Source organism: Xenia sp. Carnegie-2017, unplaced genomic scaffold, assembly GCF_021976095.1.
Source record: "Xenia sp. Carnegie-2017 unplaced genomic scaffold, XeniaSp_v1 HiC_scaffold_26, whole genome shotgun sequence".
Classification (NCBI taxonomy): Eukaryota; Metazoa; Cnidaria; class Anthozoa; order Malacalcyonacea; family Xeniidae; genus Xenia; species Xenia sp. Carnegie-2017.
The window spans coordinates 847908-871025 of NW_025813489.1; the positions used below are offsets into that span (position 1 = coordinate 847908).

Here is a 23118-nt window from a genome sequence, read left to right on the forward strand (position 1 = left end):
GACTCCGCCGACGCCATTTTCAATGGATCTTCACCATTGCTGACGTCCGCCAGGCCATCATTGGAGCTGATTTTTTACGCCATTTCAACCTCCTCGTCGACCTTCGCTCAGGAAGTCTCATTGATGCAGAAACACACATTCGAGTCAATGGAATCGCCACATCAATGCCTTCTCTTTCTCTTGTTCATGCTACACAATCCTCCACACCTTTTGCATCAGTATTACAAGACTTCCCAGAGATCACTCAACCCACCACCAAAGGTCCCCCATGCTCTGCACGTCCACGCCGTCTCCCACCTGATCGTTTATACATTGCGAAAAAAGAATTCCGACAAATGCTTGATCTTGGAATCATTCGTCCTTCCAGCAGTCAGTATGCCTCTCCTCTCCACATGGTTACCAAGCCACAACCCGGTGACTGGCGACCCTGTGGTGACTACCGTGCGCTTAACCGAATGACTGTACCCGATCAGTATCCCGTTCCACATCTTCAGGATTTCTCTGCCAATCTCCACGGTATGACTCTTTTTTCTAAGATTGATTTAGTCCGTGCTTACCATCAAATTCCGGTCGCACAAGAAGACATCTGCAAAACAGCTGTCACGACACCATTTGGTCTTTTCGAATTTACCCATATGCCTTTTGGTCTCCGTAATGCAGCTCAAACATTTCAACGTTTCATGGACGAAGTCACTCGTGGCCTTGACTTTGTATTTGTTTACATTGATGACATACTAATTGCTAGCTCTAACACCTCCGAACACGAAAACACCTCCGCCTTCTCTTTACTCGTCTTCGTCAGTATGGTGTTATCATCAATCCTCAAAATCTGTTTTGGAGCAACATCTCTTGACTTTCTTGGTCACATGGTCAATGCTAACGGCATCCAACCTCTTCCCTCAAAAGTCGAAGCTATCCGCAATTATCCTCAACCGGATTCTCTCCGCAAGCTCCGCGAATTTCTAGGTCTCGTAAATTTCTACCGACGTTTTATTCCGCACTGCTCTGGTATTGTTCAGCCTCTCACCGATATGCTGGGCACATCGGATTCTCATAAGAAATCTCAACCTTCCAAGCTTGACTGGTCTGATTCTGCTACATCAGCATTCAAGAAAATCAAAACAGCATTGGCAGATACGGCACTCTTGGCTCATCCACAACCCAACGCCGCACTTTGCCTTATGACCGATGCTTCAGACGTCGCTGTAGGAGCTGTTCTACAACAAAAAGTGAACAACATGTGGCAACCACTCGGTTTCTTTTCTAAACGCTTACAACCAGCAGAGACTCGCTACAGTGCTTTTGGTCGAGAGCTTCTTGCCATCTATCTTGCCATACGCCATTTTTGTCACCACCTTGAAGGACGAACTTTTTATGTTCTCACTGACCACAAACCTCTGTGCTATGCCTTGCATAACAATACCAAACGCCACTCTCCCAGAGAAATTCGTCACCTCGATTTCATCTCCCAATTTACCACAGACCTCCGTCATGTCCAAGGTGAGCAGAATCCGGTGGCCGATGCCCTTTCCCGCGTTTCCTCTGTCATTTCTTCTGACCAGATCAACATAGAAGATATCGCCCTGGCTCAACAAGACGATGCTGAGCTTATACAGTATCGAAGCAAAACTTCTTCTTCGTTGGTGTTCGAAATTTGTTCGATACCCGCTTCCGACAAGACTATCATTTGCGAAGTTTCCACTGGCAGGCCACGCCCTTTCATTCCTTCGCCGTTCCGACAAACCATATTTAATGCCCTTCACAACCTTTCTCATCCAGGAATAAAAGCCACTCAACGTTTGATCACCGATCGGTATTTCTGGCCCAACATGAACCGTGATGTACGACAAATGACCCGAACTTGTCTGTCTTGTCAACGCAGCAAGATCCATCGGCACACCTGTGCCCCACTTTCCACTTTTGCAATACCTACTGACCGTTTTTCCCATGTTCATCTCGACATAGTTGGTCCCCTGCCGCCATCAAATGGTTTTACTTATCTACTTACATGCATTGACCGTTTCACTCGTTGGCCTGAAGCCATTCCCATTTCTGACATCACCGCCACCACGGTCGCCACAGCTTTTGTCACCCACTGGATCTCCCGTTTTGGTGTTCCTAAAATTATCACCACCGATCGAGGTGCACAATTTGAAAGCCAACTGTTCTCTTCTCTCACGTCTTTTCTTGGGTCAACACGTATACGCACCACCGCTTATCACCCCATCGCTAATGGTCTGGTTGAACGCTTTCATCGTCAACTCAAAGCTTCATTGAAAGCCACCAATGATCCTAACCACTGGAGTGAACGTCTACCTCTTGTCCTCCTGGGCATTCGCACCGCTCTAAAAACTGATCTTGGACACAGTATTGCTGAACGCGTATACGGCACACCTCTTTGTTTACCAGGTGAATTTTCCACCATAATTCTCGTACCTCACACCTCCATCCTACCTCCTACGTTGATCGTCTTAAACGCACTCTCCGTGATTTATAACCACCTCCAGATCGTCACCCAACAAGACCTTATCACATTCCGATCGATCTTCACACCACAACACACGTGTTTGTCCGGCGCGATGCAGTCCGAAAACCTTTACAGCCACCGTACGACGGTCCATTCAAAATTCTCTCCCGCTCAGACAAACATTTTAAAGTTGATCTCGGAAATCGCACCGATAACGTATCCATAGATCGTCTCAAGCCTGCACATCTCGCTCCTCCTACGCCCAGTGCCCTGGACACACCCATACGGAAGAAGCTGCCAAGAAAGAGAGAACTGTCAAACTACAGCACCACAAATAAAACAAACCCGCTCTGGTCGCTGTGTCAGTTTACCTCAACGCTATATTTCCATCGTTTCTCATTAATTTCATTAATTTTGACACTAGCCGGGGGCTCCTGTAGTGACGTACATAACGTGCGTACATCACTCATCTAGATTCATGTATTAGCAATAGAGGAAATAGCCAATCTTACACTTACTCAAACGCGCTACTTAAACTTACGCACTTAACTTTATAATTACGTAAAACTACTCAAATTTCAAGTACATTATCCACTGTGTAATAACTGCACCTTCTTTAACCAAATGTATAAAAAGCCTGTAAATAAATTCTAACAGATAGAACTCTCACGACTGTTGTAAATAACTTCTTCGCTAGTGAATAAAATAATCACAAAACTTAATAGCGTTCTAGTACATTGAACTCACGTTCAGAGCTCATACGAAAGACTTATATATAACGCTAAATAGGTAACAATATAGAAGAATAGGTAACAATATAGAAGAATAGGTAACAATATAGAAGTATATAGGTAACAATATAGAAGTATATAGGTAACAATATAGAAATATAGGTAACAATATAGAAGAATAGGTAACAATATAGGAAGAATAATATAGAAGAATAAATAATATAGAAGAATATAAATAGAAGAATAGGTAACAATATAGAAATATAGGTAAAAATATAGAAATATAGGTAATAATATAGAAGAAGGAATAGAAGAATAGGTAAATATAGAAATATAGGTAAATAATATAGAAGAATAAAATAGGAATATAGGAAATATAGGAATAATATAAATAAAATAGGAAATATAGAATATAAAAATAAATAAAAATAATATATAGAATATATAAAACAATATAGAACAATATAGAAAGTAACAATATAGAAGTATAGGTAACAATAGAATATAGGTAAACAATATAGAAGTATAGGTAAATAATATAGAAGTATAATATAGAAGGATAGGTAACAATATAGAAGTATAGGTAACAATATAGAAGTATAGTAACAATATGAATATAACAATATAGAAGGAATAATAGGAACATAGAACATAGGTAATAATATAGAAGTATAGGTAACAAGGAAATAAATATAGGAATATATAGAACAATATAGAAGTAATAGGGTAACAATATAGAAGTATAGGTAAAAATAATATATAGATAGGTAACAATATAGAAGCATAGGTAACAATATAGAAGTATATAGGTAACAATATAGAAGTATAAGTAACAATATAGAAGTATAGGTAACAATATAGAAGGATAGGTAACAATATAGAAGGATAGGTAACAATATAGAAGCATAGGTAACAATATAGAAGTATAGGTAACAATATAGAAGTATAGGTAACAATATAGAAGGATAGGTAACAATATAGAAGTATAGGTAACAATATAGAAGATAGGTAAATAATATAGAAGTATAGGTAACAATATAGAAATATAGGTAACAAAGAATATAGTAACAATATAGAAATATATAGAAATATAGAAACAATAGAAGAAGGTAACATAAGATATAGATAACAATATAGAAGTAATATAACAATATAGAAGTATAGGTAACAATATAGAAGTATAGGTAACAATATAGAAGTATAGGTAACAATATAGAAGGATAGGTAACAATATAGAGTATAGGTAACAATATAGAAGTATATAACAATATAGAAGTATATAACAATATAGAAGTAATATATAGTATAGGTAACAATATAGAAGTATAGGTAACAATATAGAAGTATAGGTAACAATAGAAGAAAATATAAATATATAGGAAGAGGTAACAATGCAGAAGTATAGGTAACAATATAGAAGAAGAGGTAACAATGTAGCAGTAGAGGTACCAATATAGAAGAAGAGGTAACAAAACTAGACAGAACTGCACACAAAAAACTATTTGACACGTACCTTTAAGTTATCAGGAAGTTCAGATCTTCCAACATAAAAGTTACATAACCAGGATTCATAGTGATAAAGACAGCGCAAGATGGATCCAACTTGATCTCAGTTCCTTCGAACAACAGCGTGTCATTGCCAGAGTCGATACCTACAAACAACATGAAATGTGTATGAACATTAATTTGCTCATGTGATACAATCGACACATACTATAACGGTTATAGCTAGTTAAAACATAGCTGTAAAATAAATACATACAATTGTTCAGCGGCCAGATAGCTAGCTACAAATGTTCGACTGTTATCTTACCCATCTGAATTGTGAGTATCTGTTGAGCAACGATAGATAAAACTTCAAGATCGATGCGGTTGAATTCATCAAAACAAGACCAAGCTCCACATGATGCTAAACCCTGGAACAAGGCGAACAAATTTATTGAATATTTTCATCAAGCCCCACGATGCTATGCCCCTGTTGTTAAAACATTCGATTTCCCAAGCGCTCCTTGACAATTTATGATGGTTAAAAATCAATTGACATTGAGACCGTTGATTTCCAAGTATTTTTCAATTGAAAAAATCGTGGTACCAAAAATCACCCCCACAAACATCAAGAGTGACACGCATGCGCGCTTTGAAATAAGAAAGTCCGTGGAGTCACCACAAACATCACACATCGTCTTCGGCGAGCGTGCGTTGAGCTAGATAGTTTCATCACCACCATCACCGCTATGATCAACTCTTAGTCATTTTCTTAGCCTTATCCCTTGTAGAAGAGAGGTAAATTTAAATCATCTGCGCTGGCTTTCAACTCTACCAAGGTTTGCACAATGTAAGAGTAATGAAATTATGATATTTTCAAGGACTTTCAAGTGAAGTTTTAGAAAATCTAAATTTGAATTTCATGCAAAACATCACGAACGCTAGAAATTATCGAACACGTTTCTGAAAATAATAACTAAAACTTGTTTAACAAATCGTGAACGAATATTGCCTGTCCATGGAACGCGAAGCCCGCCATGTTGGTTGGTTGCTTCAAAGGTTCAACACAAAGATTAAAATTTCACCTCTACTTCAGGAAAAGAAACTAATGCTCACAAAAATTTGTTCAAAAAAATTAAAATTCAAGATTTCTTAAGCACGTCTTTATAAATTTAAGGACTTTCAAGGACATTCAAGGTCTGTACAAATCCTGATACACAAAGTTAAAAAAATACGTTGCGTCACAAGTCGGAGACAGAATATGCATGGGTATATTGATGGATACCGTGGAGAAGGCGGGGTTGAAAAACTGATTTTTAGCTTCTGTACAGTAGCAAAAACAAAAAAAATTTGAGCGCATCCTCCTTATTAAGAGATACCTAGGCATTCAGGCCTCGAGCTCTACAAGAGAGCGATGCTTTAGAAAAGAAAGATTTTTGAGCCCACAAGCACTTGTACAATCAACGCTGAATAATGCTTTCATGAAACCTTCTCAAATTAAAGGTTCCTGTCATCAATGAGCAGAACACACCTTAAAGAACCTTCCCAATGCAATATAATCCAAGCCATCGGAACAGTTAAACACGACGCATTGTTTCGCGACAGCCTTTGCCAGATTCTTCGTGGTTTCGGTTTTACCATTACCCGCAAGACCCTCCGGAGCCCCACCCAGATGCATCTGCAACGCTCCAAAGAGGGTACGGTAACACCTGTCGGTCAGCGGCGTGATGACAAGACGTCCAGAGTTACCAAGATATTCGTAACCATAATGAAGCTGAGCACTGATCATACAAGTGGTCATATTGCCTTCCTACATGTGAGATGTGAGATGTGATCATGGGGTAACGTTCGGTAATTTAAATCAAAAATATCTACATCATTCCGTGAAGAGGACGCTACGGATAAATCATTTAGCAATCGGCCAGTGGTATATGTTAAATTCATCGGCCAATCCACGACCAGATTTAGCCAACACTTTTTAACCAACTTGAGTGAAGTCTTGGTTGGTTCAATTGAAGAGTAGAAAACATTCAGTAGGAGAAACATTTTTAGGGGGAAAATCTTAGAAATTTCACTAAATTGACGTTTCTGTCCACAAACACTGAACATGCCTTATAATGCTATTATCTACTCATTTTTTGTGTCATCTCTTACCTCAATGTAGTCTCGCAGTTTTGCTAGCCAGTTAAAGTCATGTCTTACTTTGCTATGGCAGGATCACACTTTTATGTTGTCTCTAACCTCGATGTAGTATCGAAGTTGTTCTAACCAGCTAAAGTCGTGTCTTACAAAGCTATCGTAGATTAAATTCTTATGTCATCTCTTACCCCAATGTACTATCTAAGTTGTGCTAGCCAGTTGAAGTCATTTTCATTCTCAACACCTGAAAGAGAACAAGCAAAAAAGTTTAAAACAATTTCTTCAACTGACAGTCACGCTCTACTTGACCACTAATGATTCAAAAAATCCTAAATGCATTAAACGGACTTCTCCTCTTCTTAATGTTTTATTTTAATTGTATACCATCTTTTGCCAAGCTTCTTTAAATTCGCGTGCGTGTTTAGTCTGTGCACGTCCGAGTACTTTAGTTTCTGTCCAGTCGAATGTGTGGTTGTTTCCGTGGGTATGTTCTGCCGGTAGTGAGTTCGGATCTCGTCGTTTTATGGCGTTTTTGTGTTCTGTGAGTCTTGTTTCAATTTTCTTAGATGTTTGTCCTATGTATTGCTTTGAACAGTCTTTACATGGTATCATGTAGATCGCGTCAGTTGTATCATGAATTGTTGTTTTGTCTTTATGTTTGGTGAAACATGATTTGATTTCAATTTGGTGAAACATGATTTCAAGCCAGTGATGCTGTGCAATAAATTTCCAAGTAATATGTGCTTTCGGGTAAGAAACTTTCTTTTGGACACAGCGTAAAGAATGTCCTGAGCAAACGAGTCAACGTATCGGATGACTTCCTCCCTAGGATTGTGGTCTGTTGAATATAGTAAAGTTGTAAGAAACATTCGCAAGCTTTCTGGAGGTTGTCTGTCTTCCTACTGCAGCGACTCTACAGTGGGTGGCCATGGTAACTCTGGAGCAGTCTGAATTAGCAAGTCGATATCATCTTTGATAACTTTCGCGGCTTCTTTCAAAACAAAATCCTTATTCTGCTTCAAAACACTAACCTTCTTTGTATTGGTTAGAACATTCTTGCTAAGAACAACTTGAGCCTCGTTAGTAGCAATGGTAACAAACAGAAGTTCACCTTCAAAATGTTTCATAAGCATTTGCTTTACTTTGCCCCTCATTCTACAGTTTTCTTCATCGAGCCCATATACCTCAGTTAGAAGTTTAATCGATAGTGATTGCTCTCCGTCAATAATGCGATTTTGCACAAACTGGCATAGGTATTCAAATCGTTTTTGCTGTCGTCGTTTTCATCATTGGTCGATGTACAATTACTTTCAACATTAGTGTTCTGTTTCGTACATATGCGTGTGTAATCTCTGTAACACTTCTCGTGCATTTTGAACTCCCTGGCAATGAGGTCGTCGTCGGCAACAAGTACAAGTAAGTCCTCATCGTTGTGGAGTTTAGCAGCGTTTTATAGAATCGCATGCAGAAATCGTTAGGATATTCTTTGGAAAATACTTCTTACCCTTGACAGTTATTGGCTTCGAAGACTTGCATTTCATGCAAATGTCTGGAATTAAAGTAGCTGGAAGTTGACCAGACCGCCGTTGCCTCTTATCTGGGGCATCGAAACTTTTTCGTTTTAAAACGGAAACAGCAGTCGTAAACTTCTGATAACACTGGCGATGGAAACCTTGCGTTTCAGCATTAAATGAACTTGGCAAATTCTCAATTTGTTCTTTGTGAATATATTCACCACCCAAAGAAAGCCGAGCACCTTTACTTTCTTTTAATTTTTTATAAGTATCTTCATTCACTCCAGTAATTATTTCATTTGTAGTATCAAGATGTTTGTAGTGTATAATACACTTCAAATTACTCATAATTTATTCATGTATTCCAACTCTTTTTAAGCATGGCCGCCATTTTGAAAACGAATAATATTATAGCGGGTAAGTACTTTATCTTTTATTAGGATATGGTGAATCCATAGTAAAACAAAATTTGTAAGTCTATAACAAGCCTTTCAAGTTTGTTTTCAGTTTAATTTTTTAAGCATCACAATGAACTAAAGACTATATTTTTGAACGAAAACGAGGCTATATACTGGAAATATAGTCAAACACAGGTTTTTGGATAATTTTTTTGAGTAAAAACGTCTTTCCAGTTTCAAAAGAGAAATCCATGTTGAGATTGACTCTAGTCTGACTCTGTGAAAAAACATTAGAGGTGTAGAAAAGTGGAAGGAAAATTCATCAGTAAAATATCACTACTCTTATGGTTTTTTTACTTATTCGGTGAAGCGGAGCTGGACATCAAGCACACTTTCTAAATTAAGATCGCTCTTCTGCCGGTCCAATCTGAGCCGAAGACACTGTCAGGTTGTGAGTTTGGCTGAGGCGGCACGGCTGTCAGATGATAATGCAAGTGTCCTAATTGAGAGCGGAAATCCCACGTAGAGAGCGGAATCTCACGTAGAATAAAATGGTAAAATCGCACTTGATTTTGATTTTCAGTATGAATATAAACTGTGAAAGCATGGCATATCAATCCCTTTTGTAGCTAGGGGTGTCAGAAGAGTTACCACAGGGATCACAATAGCAAATATACGATTTACCCACCCTCTTTGATAATAATTCTATGAGCCTTCTATTTTGTGCTTTTTCTTAAACATCCTTTTTAACTTTATTAATAGTTCTTTTAACTTTTAACCATGCACTCACACACTTGATATTATATTTACAAAAAGGTGTTAAATTACTACTAAAGGAAGCGGTGTAGAATGGATATATGATAAGGAAGAACTAAAATACGCGCAACATCTTAGCTATTTTCACTTTTTGTTCTTTCAATATATTATGCACTAACTTATAACTAGTTAATATAGATTATTATTTTAGAACATCTTGTGCAATGTACAATGTACAATGGCATTTGTCAATTATCTGAGAGCAAAGTAACAAATACAACTAATTTCTCTAGCACAACAAAGAATGGAAAAACAAAATTATCAGATCACATTGAAACATAATTTTATTGCAGCTAAATACAATTTCTTATAATGCATGTATTTTTACCTCTTGTTGCTCACATAGTGAAACAAAAATGTACACAACTACCTAACTGTTTTAAAATTTTTGTTTTTGAGTTCATTAAATTTCAATTTTTTTTAACTTGAAACATTCAAAACTTTATTCTCTGTCTTACTTTCCGGCATCTTCAACACACCTGCATTTCCTTTTGGTTTTTTCACGATGAGCAACGTCGACAGCAATAGAACAGTCTTCGCTTGAAAGAGCCCAGTCATTTATCAAATCTTCATTAACCATGCTCTGTGTCCGCTTTCTTCTATTACTTTTCCCTTTATTACTGATTGATCTATTTCCCTTGCTTCTATTTCTTTTTCCGTTATAGACCCTTTGCAGTGACGTCACGCACTCTTTAGCAACTGTTGCTGGGGGAGCATCTGGAGGACAAGCACATGTGCACGCTTTATATGTTAATATGGCTAGTAACATAAATTCAGCGCTTTCTAGGTTAAAAAAAGGTTTTTTCCCTGGATATATAGAAAATATTCAGTGTAAGGTTAGTAAAGCGCGTTACGAAATACCAAACAATCAATGGCTCGACGATATCGATCTGTGGCCTGCTGTCAGCTACATTGATGTTGGCATGTATTTATTGTTTTCGGTCAGTCCGTACACGAAAAAGCAGTTAAAAAGCTTTAAGGGTCTTGATAGTTATCAAAATTTTGTTAATGGATGGGTGCGTGAAGTGTAGGTGAAAAAATATGACGATCATTGCTTGCTTATTGTCGCAGAATTCACTGAGTTCGTCCAGAAAATTGATCTGCACTCTGATTCGGTTTGTTTTATGGAGTTTATTAGCAATGAACAATCTACACAATCTCTCCGACTATTACAAATTTGAGTCTATTTATATGTTTACATTTCGTGACTTACGTACTACTACAACATGAATTAATTAAGAGAGAAAATACTTAGGAAGTGTTAAGTATATACACCCTAATTTTTAATTATAATTTTGGCACACATAAAACTCTGCATGGGAACTTATAAAATCTGGCATGCAATAAAAAAAATATAAATGAAATATCCTAAATTATAAAACACTTATTGCTAAGGTAAGACAGGCTTCTCAGTTGTCACTAAAAACATTGCACATTGGCTGCACTTGTGCTCTAATGAGACTGAACTCCTTGTTTCTTTTTTCACTACACCAGGTTAATCACTCTCAAAGAATGTCGGAGAAGCAACTTACTCCTTGGGTTGTTTGCGAAAAGAACGGCAAAGTATTAACAGCGCACTGCGATTGTATGGCAGGAATAGGTGAAAGCTGCTCTCACGTCGCTTCACTTCTTATTAAATTTACTAAAATTGATATTCTGTACTTTAGGGTATGGCACAGCCTTGACAGCACTTGGAAGCACCCAGTATGCCTTCTTATCAGTCACAGTTGAAGAATCTCGTTTCCGTGCACAAATAATTACAACTCCAGTAATGGCAAGAATGGCCAAAAAGCTGATAAAACTCTAAAATAAAATTAATTATTTAATATTAATAATTAAAGATCTATTGCACATGATCTTTGTCTTCTTTTTGTTCATTTTCATTCCATCTTTCCTCCCTTCTTCGTTCAGATCGTTCAAAATTTGCTGAGGTGTTCTTCCTTTTCAGCAAATAAGATGATATCATCTGCAAATCTCAGGTTGTTCATCCTCTCTCCATTGATGTTAATTCCCACTTCAACTTCCATTCTACTGAATATTTCTTCCAGCGCTGCTGTAAACATCACTGGTGACAAGGTGTCTCCTTGCCTCACTCCCTTCATGATCTTGATTTTTCGGCTAGTTGATTCAGTTCGAATCTGAGCTGTGCTTCCATTATATGTTTCTTTTAGGATGTTGATGTACTTTTCCTGTACGCTGTGCTGTTTTAACGCCTCAAAGACAGCCTTATGCTGGATGGAGTCAAAGGCTTTTTCATAGTCTACAAATGCCATGTGGATGGGTATTTTATACTCATTGGTTTTCTCGAGTATTTGCACAACTGACTGCAGATGGTCGATGGTGGAAGAACCTCTTCTGTAGGCTGCTTGTTCTGGTGGTTGGTGGTCACTAAGGGTGTTGTTTAATCTATTTTTTCAAGATCTTCATGAAGAGTTTGTAGACTTGGGAGAGTAAGCTGATTGGTCTGTAGTTTGCGAGATCTTTCTTATTTCCCTTCTTAAATATGAGTGTGATGATGGCATTTTTCCACCCATTTGGCACTATTTCTTCAGTCATCACTCTATTGAAAAGCGTCCTCAGCTTCGATCTGACCACTTCGCCTCCCGCTTTTAGCATTTCAATCACAACCTGATCTTCTCCTGGTGCTTTGTTGTTCTTCATACTTTTCATTGCGTGCTCAATTTCACTGTCAAGGGTCGGTGGTAAATCCTTTGTCTCTTCTTTTCTGATGTTCTGGGCTGCATCTTGGTATAAGTTTTCATAAAATTCTGCGCACCTCTCCAGAATTCTCTCCCTGTTATTGATGACGGTTCCATCTTGTTCCTCTAAAGTTGGTATAAGAATCTTGCAGCCTTCTTTCTCTTTAGCTCTCTTCAATCCTTTCCCACTCTCAATTGCTTCCTTCACTCGCATGGTGTTGTGCTCTCTGAGGTCTTCTCTCATTCTCTTCCTGATGGTCTTACAAAGTTTATTGTACTCTCTTCTCTCCTGGTCATTCAGATCTCTCTTTGCCATTTCTCTTCTCTCTTTCAACAGTTGTTTTGTTTCAGGCTTGAGCTTTTCCTCTTGTCGTCTTTCATCTCTTCCAGCTGTTTCCATGGCACATTCTTTGATAGTCTTTGTGATACTGTTAAATACTGTTAAATACTGTTTAAAAATGCTACCTTGAAGGAAAACCTTGAAGTGGCATTAAAAATACACAATGTATGCCAGGAAATATTTGAAATAGATAACAAGATAAATGAAGTTGATTCAGAGGAAGAGGAAAATACGGATGTGGTTTGTCATATCTGAGTATGACATTAAAATAATTAAATTAATTTTTTAAAATGTTATTTCTAAAGTAATTATATTTTGGTGTTTTTTAGGTTGATGAAGAAGAATCTGTTAACGAACAAGAAGAGAGAGAGAGAAATCTTACCTGTCATGAGAAACTTGCGTAGCTGAATTAAACATATTGGCTGAGAATGTTTACCACTGCAAAAAAACTGTCACTGAAACGTTGTCCTTAGAAATAGTGTTTACTCAAGAAATTGTAATGCATTTCCTTGTTTTTGTGGGCAACGCCCTTTTGCACGGCAAATTTTCTCCACACCCCCCCATTACTTCAAGTCTAGTTATGCCCCTGATCACTGGGTTTGTGCTTTTGCATTTAAAAAATTATCTTTTGTGGCGTTTTGACGTAGAAACCGCGCGAAAGATTAGGGCTTAGTCTTGACCAGTATTCTTCAAATTAAATAGTATTTAGAAAAAGTAACGCAAAGTTTACTTTTAAAATTTTATAAATATAAAATTTCTATTTACAAAAGGACTGGAGCGACTGTATGGCAGCCGTCATCTGGTTTCAATCCCCCCCTGACTTCTCGCTCCAGTTGTTATTACAGTTCAATGGCTTTAAGTATTCTAAAATTTTGCTTACGCTTAATTTTTATAAAATGAGGAATTGAAAAAATTTACAGTTGGAAAGTTGAACATTTTCAGTGGATCCTATTGTCAGGATAGACTTCTTGTCTTTCATTTATTTATCCCTGTTATATTAAACATATGACATGTTTTTTCTTGGGGAATAGAAAGTAAGTAAAAATAAAAATCCGTTAAACAAGTAAATGTCTTTGTTCTCAATTAGCCTCGTGTAGGTCCGGTGTGTTTATCCTAACTTTAATTGCACGCAGTTGGGATACTTTCATAAGTGAGATGCTAGAGTGAGTTTTGACAAATCAAGGTGAAAACTGCTACTAACCTGACGAATCTTTTACTAAAGATGTTGTATTTCTCATGCTACAAACAAAACATATTTAAGGCCATATTAGTTCTAAATCTTGCGTCACATTTGGACATTTAGACTTAACTTCTGTTCTTATTTCTGTGTTCAAACATTGTCGGTAATCAAAATCTTATAAAGAATGTGATATTTTATGGGTCTTAGGATAATTTTATACGAAAACATTTGCTGTTATGGTTTTTACTTCTCAGACATACGAAACCATTTAATTATCCCAATTTCAACTGAAATAGCCTTATTTGCCCTTACACAATACATAAGTCGTTTTGGTAAGGTAACATGACTAATGTTGTGCTTCATGGCATTTTTTTTAAATGATATTGAAGTCCAGTGCATTTTAACTATCAAAACTTATTGCAATATGATGATAATTTAGTTTGAGGTGGAACTATATTTCCCTTTAAATTCCCATTGAGATTTTCTTTGTTTTCTCTCTGAGCTAGAGTGAAATTTTTAGTGAAGAATTAGACTTTATTTTTAAGACATGTTGCTGAGGCTTTGCTAAACATTTTGCTCTGATATACTCTCATGTTCTGCTCTCAACTGTGATTTTTAAAATCAAACAATGAGAATTTTGCAAAATATCTATTGGTTATATACTTGACAATAAAATGTGTAATTTACAGTTTTACATCTAAATATGGATGGACATTGTTTCATATTTTGATTTGCTAGTAAATTTGCAGTTAATTTGATTGAGAGTGGCAAATACCGTCATAGTTGATCCATTTAGTATAACTGACTTCTTTGCACTCAATTTGAAGGACAGCAGTAATTGTCAGAATACAGCAGTTGATTTTTTAATGTTACATATGAATGAATTATTGAGTTTAAAATATATTTGATTTCTATGGTAAACATGTTAATGAAAAATGTGTCTAAAATATGAGCATTATATGTTTAACAAATTTAGCAAAGTTGAACTTGACATCAAGGGTGAACCAAATGAGTGTAGGGATGTCAACTGACCGGGGGTGGTGGGGTGAGCTTTAGCACCCCTCTGACAAGATGGATCATAAAGATTTAATGCATAGCAAATTTATTGCCAAAAAAAAATAGGAAAAACTTTTTTAATGTTTTTATCTGTTGTTTTGAAAGTCACCAATTTTAGATTATGTAAACTCAGAGTACGGTGTTTTCACGATCAGAGCAACATCATACAGGTTTTAGTTACCGTATTTAGCCACCTGGACGTATTTTCTCTATTTAGCTCCCCCGGTTTTTTTACTACCTTTAAACTCTGGGAGTATTGGAACGGAGAATGTCCAAAAAGAGGCTAGTCTATAACAAACTTTCACGTAAAATTTCTCGCGCATACTAAATTACGCGCGACACATGCTTCATAATAATTTAAACATGATAGCACAGAATAAGAATATACAGAAGAGTCACTCGTGTCGGAACCTTTGACGTTTTTGTCCTCGCGCATGTCGTGCCGCGCATGGTGGCCGCCATTATTCCAGCCAGATGATTAGGGGTTTTGACTGTTTCCCAACCTTCAAAATGATCCGAAGTCATTTCTTAAGTCAAAATATTCTTGAATTCATTATTAAGTATTGACGTCTTTTAATTTTAACGGTTGGAAACCAGTGAGAAATCCTAATCATCTGGCTGGAATAATGGCCGACACGAGGACACGTTGTACACCTGAGTGACCCTTCTGTATAATCATTATTCTGTGGTGATAGTTTAAACATGACGTTAATTTTGTCTGAAATTTCAATATTAATCAAGTGATCATTTAGTCGTAAATTGTATACGAGTAAATGCTTGTAACAAAAAATAAATCTTAATTAGCATTTGTTGATTTCATCGCGGGATTGACCCGTAATTTTTTCATTTTACTGAAAGGGGAGGATAGAGGGTGGAGGTTTATTTTTTGTGCTACTTTTTAGTTGAGATTTTTTTTTGAAAATATCAGGCGCAATAATGGAAGCATTTAGTAGAGCTAGTAACGCTTATTGTTAGATGGAAGAAGGAGTACTGTACACTACTTTCAAACTTTCTATTTAAACTAAGAATTATATTTTACGATGCAAAGTAGCTGACGGTGAAATTGTTTATGTGTGCATTTGTGTCAACTATGGCAACTTTACATATTCAAACAAATCAAAAAAATATCGTTTTATAAAGCGTGGATTTAGAGTCAACCGATGCTAAAGACAACAACTCGAAGCTAAGCGCTCCCTGTTAGTAGCCACTCTATGAAGCCACTTATTTCGAAAGTAGCATGCTGACTCTACGGTAGTATTGCTACAGTTACTGGTTTTCATTTGCAGATTCCAATGAAGCGAAAGTCTAAAGTTTAAATGTTTGGCAACAGATTAAGACTTTCTCAAAGGTTAGTATAGCATTAAAATATTATGTTAGAAAACAGAGTAAAACAAAATTATATCAAACAAGTGGAAACATACGACCAAAATTCAATTAGGTTATAGAGTGTTTAACAGACTGAGATTTGCGTAAAGAGATTAAAAGAAATCGTATTTGTGGCTCACTACACTCATGACAATGTCATTTTGATCATAGTTGTATTTCAAAGTTCTAGTAAAACGAGACTTTTGCTTATTTAAATTGACATTTTTTATTGAAGAGAACATTTTCATTGAAGAGAACATGACAGTAGACTTCGTATTTCTTAAGATGTCGAAGTTTTGAAATGACCGTATTACACAACTAGTAACGTCACATTGCATAATGAGATATGGAATAATCAGAATTATTTGCTGATAAGTTACATCAAATGGACTGAGCTTCACTCGTTGTAAAGTGTTAATTATATAAAATACTCCATTAGTATTTCTTTCAAAAGTTGTCACAAAAAGGAAGGATATTTATAAATTTGCAACGACTGTTATGCAATATAACGTCCCTGTTTGTGTAAATGAATTGTTTTAAAACGTCCACTGTCGTTTTAAAAATTATATACGTAACACGAAACAAATTCCGAAAATAATTTCCATCTTTAGCTCATAATTTGCGATCAAAGAAAGCACAAAATAAGATATAGTGATATTTCGAATTTATTACAGTTAAAATGAAAATAAAAATACAATGAAAATATAAAATGATAACACAATTTTCGTTTTACTTGCACAATAAGCTATTCAGTTCTTTCTGCTAATGATTCAATTTCCAGTAGCGACTTCATAACCAATGGCATTGTTTTAGAGATATTTTCAATTTAAAATTACCGCCCATAATTTATTTTTCTTACCCTGGATCAGCTAGCCATAATAGAAATCACACAGAGGTCTCACTCAACATGATTTTTCAAAATTTCTAGTAAAAATTGAAGCCGGAAGTAAATCTGCCCGAATCGAAGTTGGGGACCCACTTTTCTATAGATTTGTATTACAGAATTAAAGTTTTGACGCTTTTTTTGATCGGACCTTTTTTCTTATCGCAACTATTGAAGGATGTGGAGAATAATTTGGACGAAATTTTTCGGTTATTTCAATTTAACATTGTTGTAAAACCTGATCATTAACTCTGTATGTGGAATCGATTTTCTGATAAAACAGTTTGTTACTTTTTAAATCCTTTCTCTTCCGTCATTGTTATATGACAACATTCACGAAATGATCTCAAACCAAACTGGCGATAGAACCCAGCTTAGCCAGTAAAGGCTTAAAAATAACGTAACTTTTCCAAGAAAAATCCTGCATTTCATATAAACTCTACATTAATCTCCTCAAAACACATGCATTTGAGGGAACAGTTGTCAATAGTAAAATGCTTATGGTCCTTGATTGTAACTTGCGTCAAATGTTCAAAGCCTCAAGTCATTTAATTTGAACTACTCTTTGCATCTTTTTTATCGGCGACGAGAAACTTCTTAGACATATCAATGAACCAAACAACCTCATATATCTTAACTGAAAATCTGCCCAGTACACTTTTGTCATGTTCATTCTGGTGGAATATCAGTGTTTCTAGTATAAAACTCCTTGATCATGAAAGACGATTATCTTGATAAAATTCTTAATCTTCTAAACTTTTAACATTAATTCGCGAGTTAAAATTGACATTGGTCTTTACGTATTGTTTAACTTATAAAAAAAAATACAAAATATCACTCAAAAAAACATCGTCTTTTAAACTCAAGATTTGAATTGTATAAGCAAGTGACATTACTTATTAATACCGATAAAACGGTTTAATAACTTTTTGGAAATTTGTTTGTGCAATTGCGTCATCCCTACCTGCTATCTAAACTATAATTTATCCAAAACTTCGGGAACTATGCAAACTTTTGTGTCTAGTAACGTTGGTGTTCGAAAATGCCATCTGAACTTACTTAATTTACGAAGACAAGTCGTTTAATTAGTTTTTGTTTGTATATTATTTGTTTTAATAGTTTTTTTATTATTTCTAGGTGATTACGATGCGCTACAATCATGGCCATTTCAAAAGAAGATCACAATGATGTTAATGGATCAAGGAAATGGTGATCACATGATTGATGCTTTTCATTCAGATCCTCAAAGATCCTTTCCTTTTCATTCTATTGATCAAACACATCTCACATCTATGTATGGAAGTAAAGATGGTAAAATCATAGTTTTATTTAAAACATTTCTAGAGAGGAGCCCACAGTTTCAACACTTCAGCAGCATCATAGTCAGCTATAACGCTGGGTTGAAGAAAGACGATCCAGACATGAAGTAAGCGGACACACAAACACAAGAAATACAATTCTCTGCTTATTTTAAATAGAATTCCTTTCATATCATATCATGTTGTGCAATATCTGTAGAAAATCACTATTTGTTAAACACAATGTTGATGAAACATTTTAGGAAACAATTACTTTGACACAATTTATTGATATGTTGAGTGATCGAAGTGTAAGCAAAGATGATGCAACGGAAGTGAGTGCCAAGCTCATAGGCAAGTCCTTTTTAGATAATCTTTGTGATGTTTTCCTTGGGATTTTTTTAGTTGTTCAATCAGTTTGACGTAGAAGGAGATGGCGTTCTTGATCCTGATTTTTTACATAATGTTAGTATGAACTTTAATGGAACTTTAGTCATCAATTCTCGTGTTTAAAATAACTCTTCATTTCACTTAAGGCTCTTGTAACATCTGGGACGATGCATGCACAGAAAGGAGAATTAAGTTCATCTCTGAAGACATTGAAAGCATGTTCAATATGTCCAGGTGAGAAATGTTTGATGTAGAGCTGTGCGGAACCTTTATCTTGGTTTCACTGTCTTGTTTTTGAAGTTTGGTTTCAGTTCTTTCACACAAAGGAGGAGCAATTCAAATGTTAAATGCTTATCAATGTTTATCAATGTTTATCAATGTCAATAACCTAGCACCCAGTCCACAAAATTCTTGACTCTGCCATGTTAAATGATGTTGGGGAACTGGGACGAGTTGAATTACGTAATCATAGAGTTAATAATTGGTTGGTAAAACCTTTATTGTGCGTTGTGACCATAGTATCTACAATGCAAAAATAATGGAACTTATATCAAAAGATAGCTCGTGTGACAAAGGGTTAAAATTACGTGAGAAAGGGGTTTTTGGAGATTACATTTAGCTATTAGGGGAGCGTTAATTTTCGAGTCTTTTGTTGAGTACGTTTGTCTCTTTGTAAAACAGTTATTAATTAATTTCGTGACTGTGTTGACCATCAACTTAGCTTTTACGGCGTTTCCAAACGGACGATGTTTATGTACGACAAAAACCTGCGTTGATATACAATTTGATTTTTAAAATGTTTGATAAGATATGTTTTCTACACAGACTGCAAACTTGTTTCTTGTTTACTTTTTTGAAATACTTCCATATGAGACGCTTTTCGTGCGGTTTTGAATGGGAAAAAACTGAACTATTTTGTTTTCCCGACATTTTATTAGTTTTGGAACGATTACTCCTGAAATAAGATGGCCCTTTTTCGGTAGTTGAACAGAAAAATGAAACTGAAACATCGGTTCTTTGGCCTTTAAAGTTTTTGGTGTTTAAAATAGGACTGAAAAAACAGATTTTTGGTTAATCACACTGCTCTAGTATGATGTACTCATGTTATGGACATGACCTGGAAAATTTTCAATGTTTTTTCCTCAGGAATAATTGATGCATTTGTTGCAAATAAACATTCAATTTCTGACCATAGCAAACGCCTTTTAAAGGTATTTAAAATGCTGCCATTGTTATAAAACTCTTCATAGCTTGAAGCTTTGATATTCGGTTTGCTTTGATGAACATGGAAAAATGAAACTGAAACATCGGTTCTTTGGCCTTTAAAGTTTTTGGTGTTTAAAATAGGACTGAAAAAACAGATTTTTGGTTAATTACACTGCTCTAGTATGATGTACTCATATTATGGACATGACCTGGAAAATTTTCAATGTTTTTTCCTCAGGAATAATTGATGCATTTGTTGCAAATAAACATTCAATTTCTGACCATGGCAAACGCCTTTTAAAGGTATTTAAAATGCTGCCATTGTTATAAAACTCTTCATAGCTTGAAGCTTTGATATTCGGTTTGCTTTGATGAACATGGAATAAATGTTGGTTTTTTCTAGGTGATTCTACGCAATCGAGCTCCAAGTCCATCCATTCAGACACCTGTAATTGAAGGATTTTGCAACACAACAGAAATGAGATTAAAAGTTTTAAATTCTCATTTGAAGGTTATAAAGGTTAAAGGTACAATTTACACAACGTATGATTCAACTTTCCATGTTTATATTCAGTAGCAGTTACTCTTTACCTGAACATACCTTTTCTCAGAATTTAAAAATCATTGTATGTAACAATTATTTAATGTTGGTTGCTGTTGAGGTTTGAAATTCTGTTGTTTATTGTTCTAGCTGAGTTGAAGAAAAATGAACCATCGTGTGAAGCGGGGGAGTATCTTCGTCCTTTGACCAAATGTTTTAGTTCAACAGAAACATCCAGCAACAAAGCTGATGTTTTCAGGTGACCTTTTGTCTTAGGAAATGTTTTATAAATGTATTAATATATCTATATGAATAGTGCAAGTTGACATGTATGGATAAGTGTTGACGTTTATGACGAATAGGGGACATTCATGTTTGTGAATGGTGCAGGTTGACATGTATGGATAAGTGTTGACGTTTATGACAAATAGGGACATTCATGTATGTGAATGGGTTGACATGTATGGATAAGTGTTGACGTTTATGGCGAATAGGGGACATTGATCTATGACTTACAAGGATGTAAAGTACGCTAGTCTTCGTCAGCTTGTGTAGATATGCATGGATAAATGGTATTGGAGATCATAATTTTCATTACAGAGCTTTGAATAGGGGATGCGAGCGATTTACGCAAGTTGTCCCTCGCGTGCCCGTTGACAATTGCGCGAGCTATGAATGACAGTCAAACTTTTGAGCTCGAAATCTCTGCAATTTGAACTTATTTTTTGCAATTACAAAGAGAATATTGATGCTTTTAATGTCTTATGTGCCTTAATTATTTGTTTTTTTATGAAACAAAAAACATTCTGTGACATGACAAGCATGTATAATGTATGATGAACGAGGATAGTGGAGGATAGTATTGGCCTTCATTTGCGCATGTGCATCAATAATCTTATAGCATAAAGAGCACAAATATAATGTCACATGACATTGTAAGGTAAAGTCAATATATCCGTCTATTTTATAGGTTAACGAATGGAGATAGTAATACCTACTGGCAATCTGATGGACAGCTAGATCACACTGGATTAGGTAAACATAACAATGTGAAACTACTTTTTTTCATTTTATATTTATAATATATTTAAAGATGGATTTCAAAATAGCAAATACCATGATGAATGGTGATAATAACAATGTAATAGTTCTTATAGTTCTTTTAGTTCTTCCATAGTTCTTTTAGTTTTAACCAGAACCGAAAGAGACACTGTAAGTAACGGTTCCTTTGAATTGTTGGGCTAGTGTTCTGGTTAAAACTAAAAGAACTATGGAAGAACTAAAAGAACTATAAGAACTATTACATTGTTATTATCACCATTCATCATGGTATTTGCTATTTTGAAATCCATCTTTAAGTTTGTCACCACGACAAAGTCTCTGTTTCATTTATAATATAAAAAAACAAGTGCGATGATTTGTCTATAGCCGAATTTGTATTAGTCTGTGGAAATTAATATCCGCTCAATCAAGTGAAGAGAATTTGCAAGTAAATCATGAATAATGTTAGAGGAAAATTTCAAGCGTTTGTTTTGAATTTATCTGCATTTTATCTGTTTTGTGCAAACCTCGGAGACGTTTGTGAGAACTCTCGAGCATGTGCAACCTTCGACCTTACAGTGATCTCGGGCTTACAGTGATCTGCTCTCGAGTTCTCCCAAAGGTCGGTTTGCATAAGTCCCGTGCAAACACAGTAAACATCTTTTATTTCTTAATTACTAAATTTAATTTAAAATTTGACCTTTCGTTCTGTTGACTTTAGATTACGAATGAGATCAAATGTTGTTGTAAAAGAGCTTTCCATCAATGTAGCAAAAATTTGTCAATATCTTAAAGTTATTACATATCAACATGTGCGTCAAGATCTCGGTAGGCGGCGAGTTGACTCGTGACATTCAATACAACAATAGAGTGAAGCTAGGTTGTATACTTGCTCCCACCCTCTTCTCCTTCTTTGCGACTGCTCTCTTCACATATGCCTTTGAAAACATACCTGAAGAAGGCATATACATACGATCCAGGATGGATGGCTCGCTCTACAACCTTCGTCGCCTCCAATCCAGCACCAAATGCACGCGGACACTGATGAGAGAATTTCAATATGCAGATGATTGCGCTTTTGTTGCCAACTCGGAGGAATCCCTTCAGCGCATTATGGATAGCTTCGAGGCTGCTACCAAATCCTTTGGCGTTATCATCAACACGAAGAAAACAGAATTTCAAATGAAAGACTACAGTCCTTCCATTTTTGCACTTTTTTATGCTAAAGACTATAGTCTTTGCATTCTAACACACTTTTAGACAAATGACTATATTCTTTGCATTTTTACACACTTTTACGCAAAAGACTATAGTCTTTGCATTTTTCCAAACTTTTACGCAAAAGACTATAGTCTTTGCAATTTTACACACTTTTACACAAAAGACTATAGTCTTTGCATTTTTACACACTTTCACATGAAAGACTATAGTCCTTCCATTTTTACATTCTTTTTGCTAAAGACTATATTTTTGCATTTTTACACACTTTTACACAAAAGACTATAGTCTTTGCATTTTTAATACTCAAGAAAAGACTATAGATCTTTGTAATTTTACACTTTTACACAA

At 35.8% G+C, this 23118-nt stretch overlaps 1 protein-coding gene and 1 long non-coding RNA gene across 2 annotated transcripts; one reads left to right on the forward strand and one right to left on the reverse strand.

Annotated features, from left to right (window-relative positions):
* Positions 1-9534: 9534 nt before the first annotated feature.
* On the reverse strand, positions 9535-19539 carry LOC124453862. Its single transcript, XR_006951233.1, has 4 exons — positions 19529-19539; positions 15817-15822; positions 11122-11127; positions 9535-9605 (listed from the first exon to the last, which is right to left on the reverse strand). It is a non-coding gene; the product is annotated as an uncharacterized LOC124453862 (long non-coding RNA).
* On the forward strand, positions 13487-22860 carry LOC124453861 (zinc finger ZZ-type and EF-hand domain-containing protein 1-like). The gene is made up of 12 exons (XM_047004708.1): positions 13487-13623; positions 16112-16173; positions 18211-18282; positions 18418-18499; positions 18635-18706; positions 18777-18836; positions 18908-18995; positions 20206-20270; positions 20371-20494; positions 20659-20767; positions 21479-21543; positions 22271-22860. Exons 5-12 carry the CDS (start codon positions 18665-18667, stop codon positions 22279-22281), a joined length of 564 nt encoding a protein of 187 aa, XP_046860664.1. The 5' UTR covers positions 13487-13623; positions 16112-16173; positions 18211-18282; positions 18418-18499; positions 18635-18664; the 3' UTR covers positions 22282-22860.
* Positions 22861-23118: the final 258 nt, after the last annotated feature.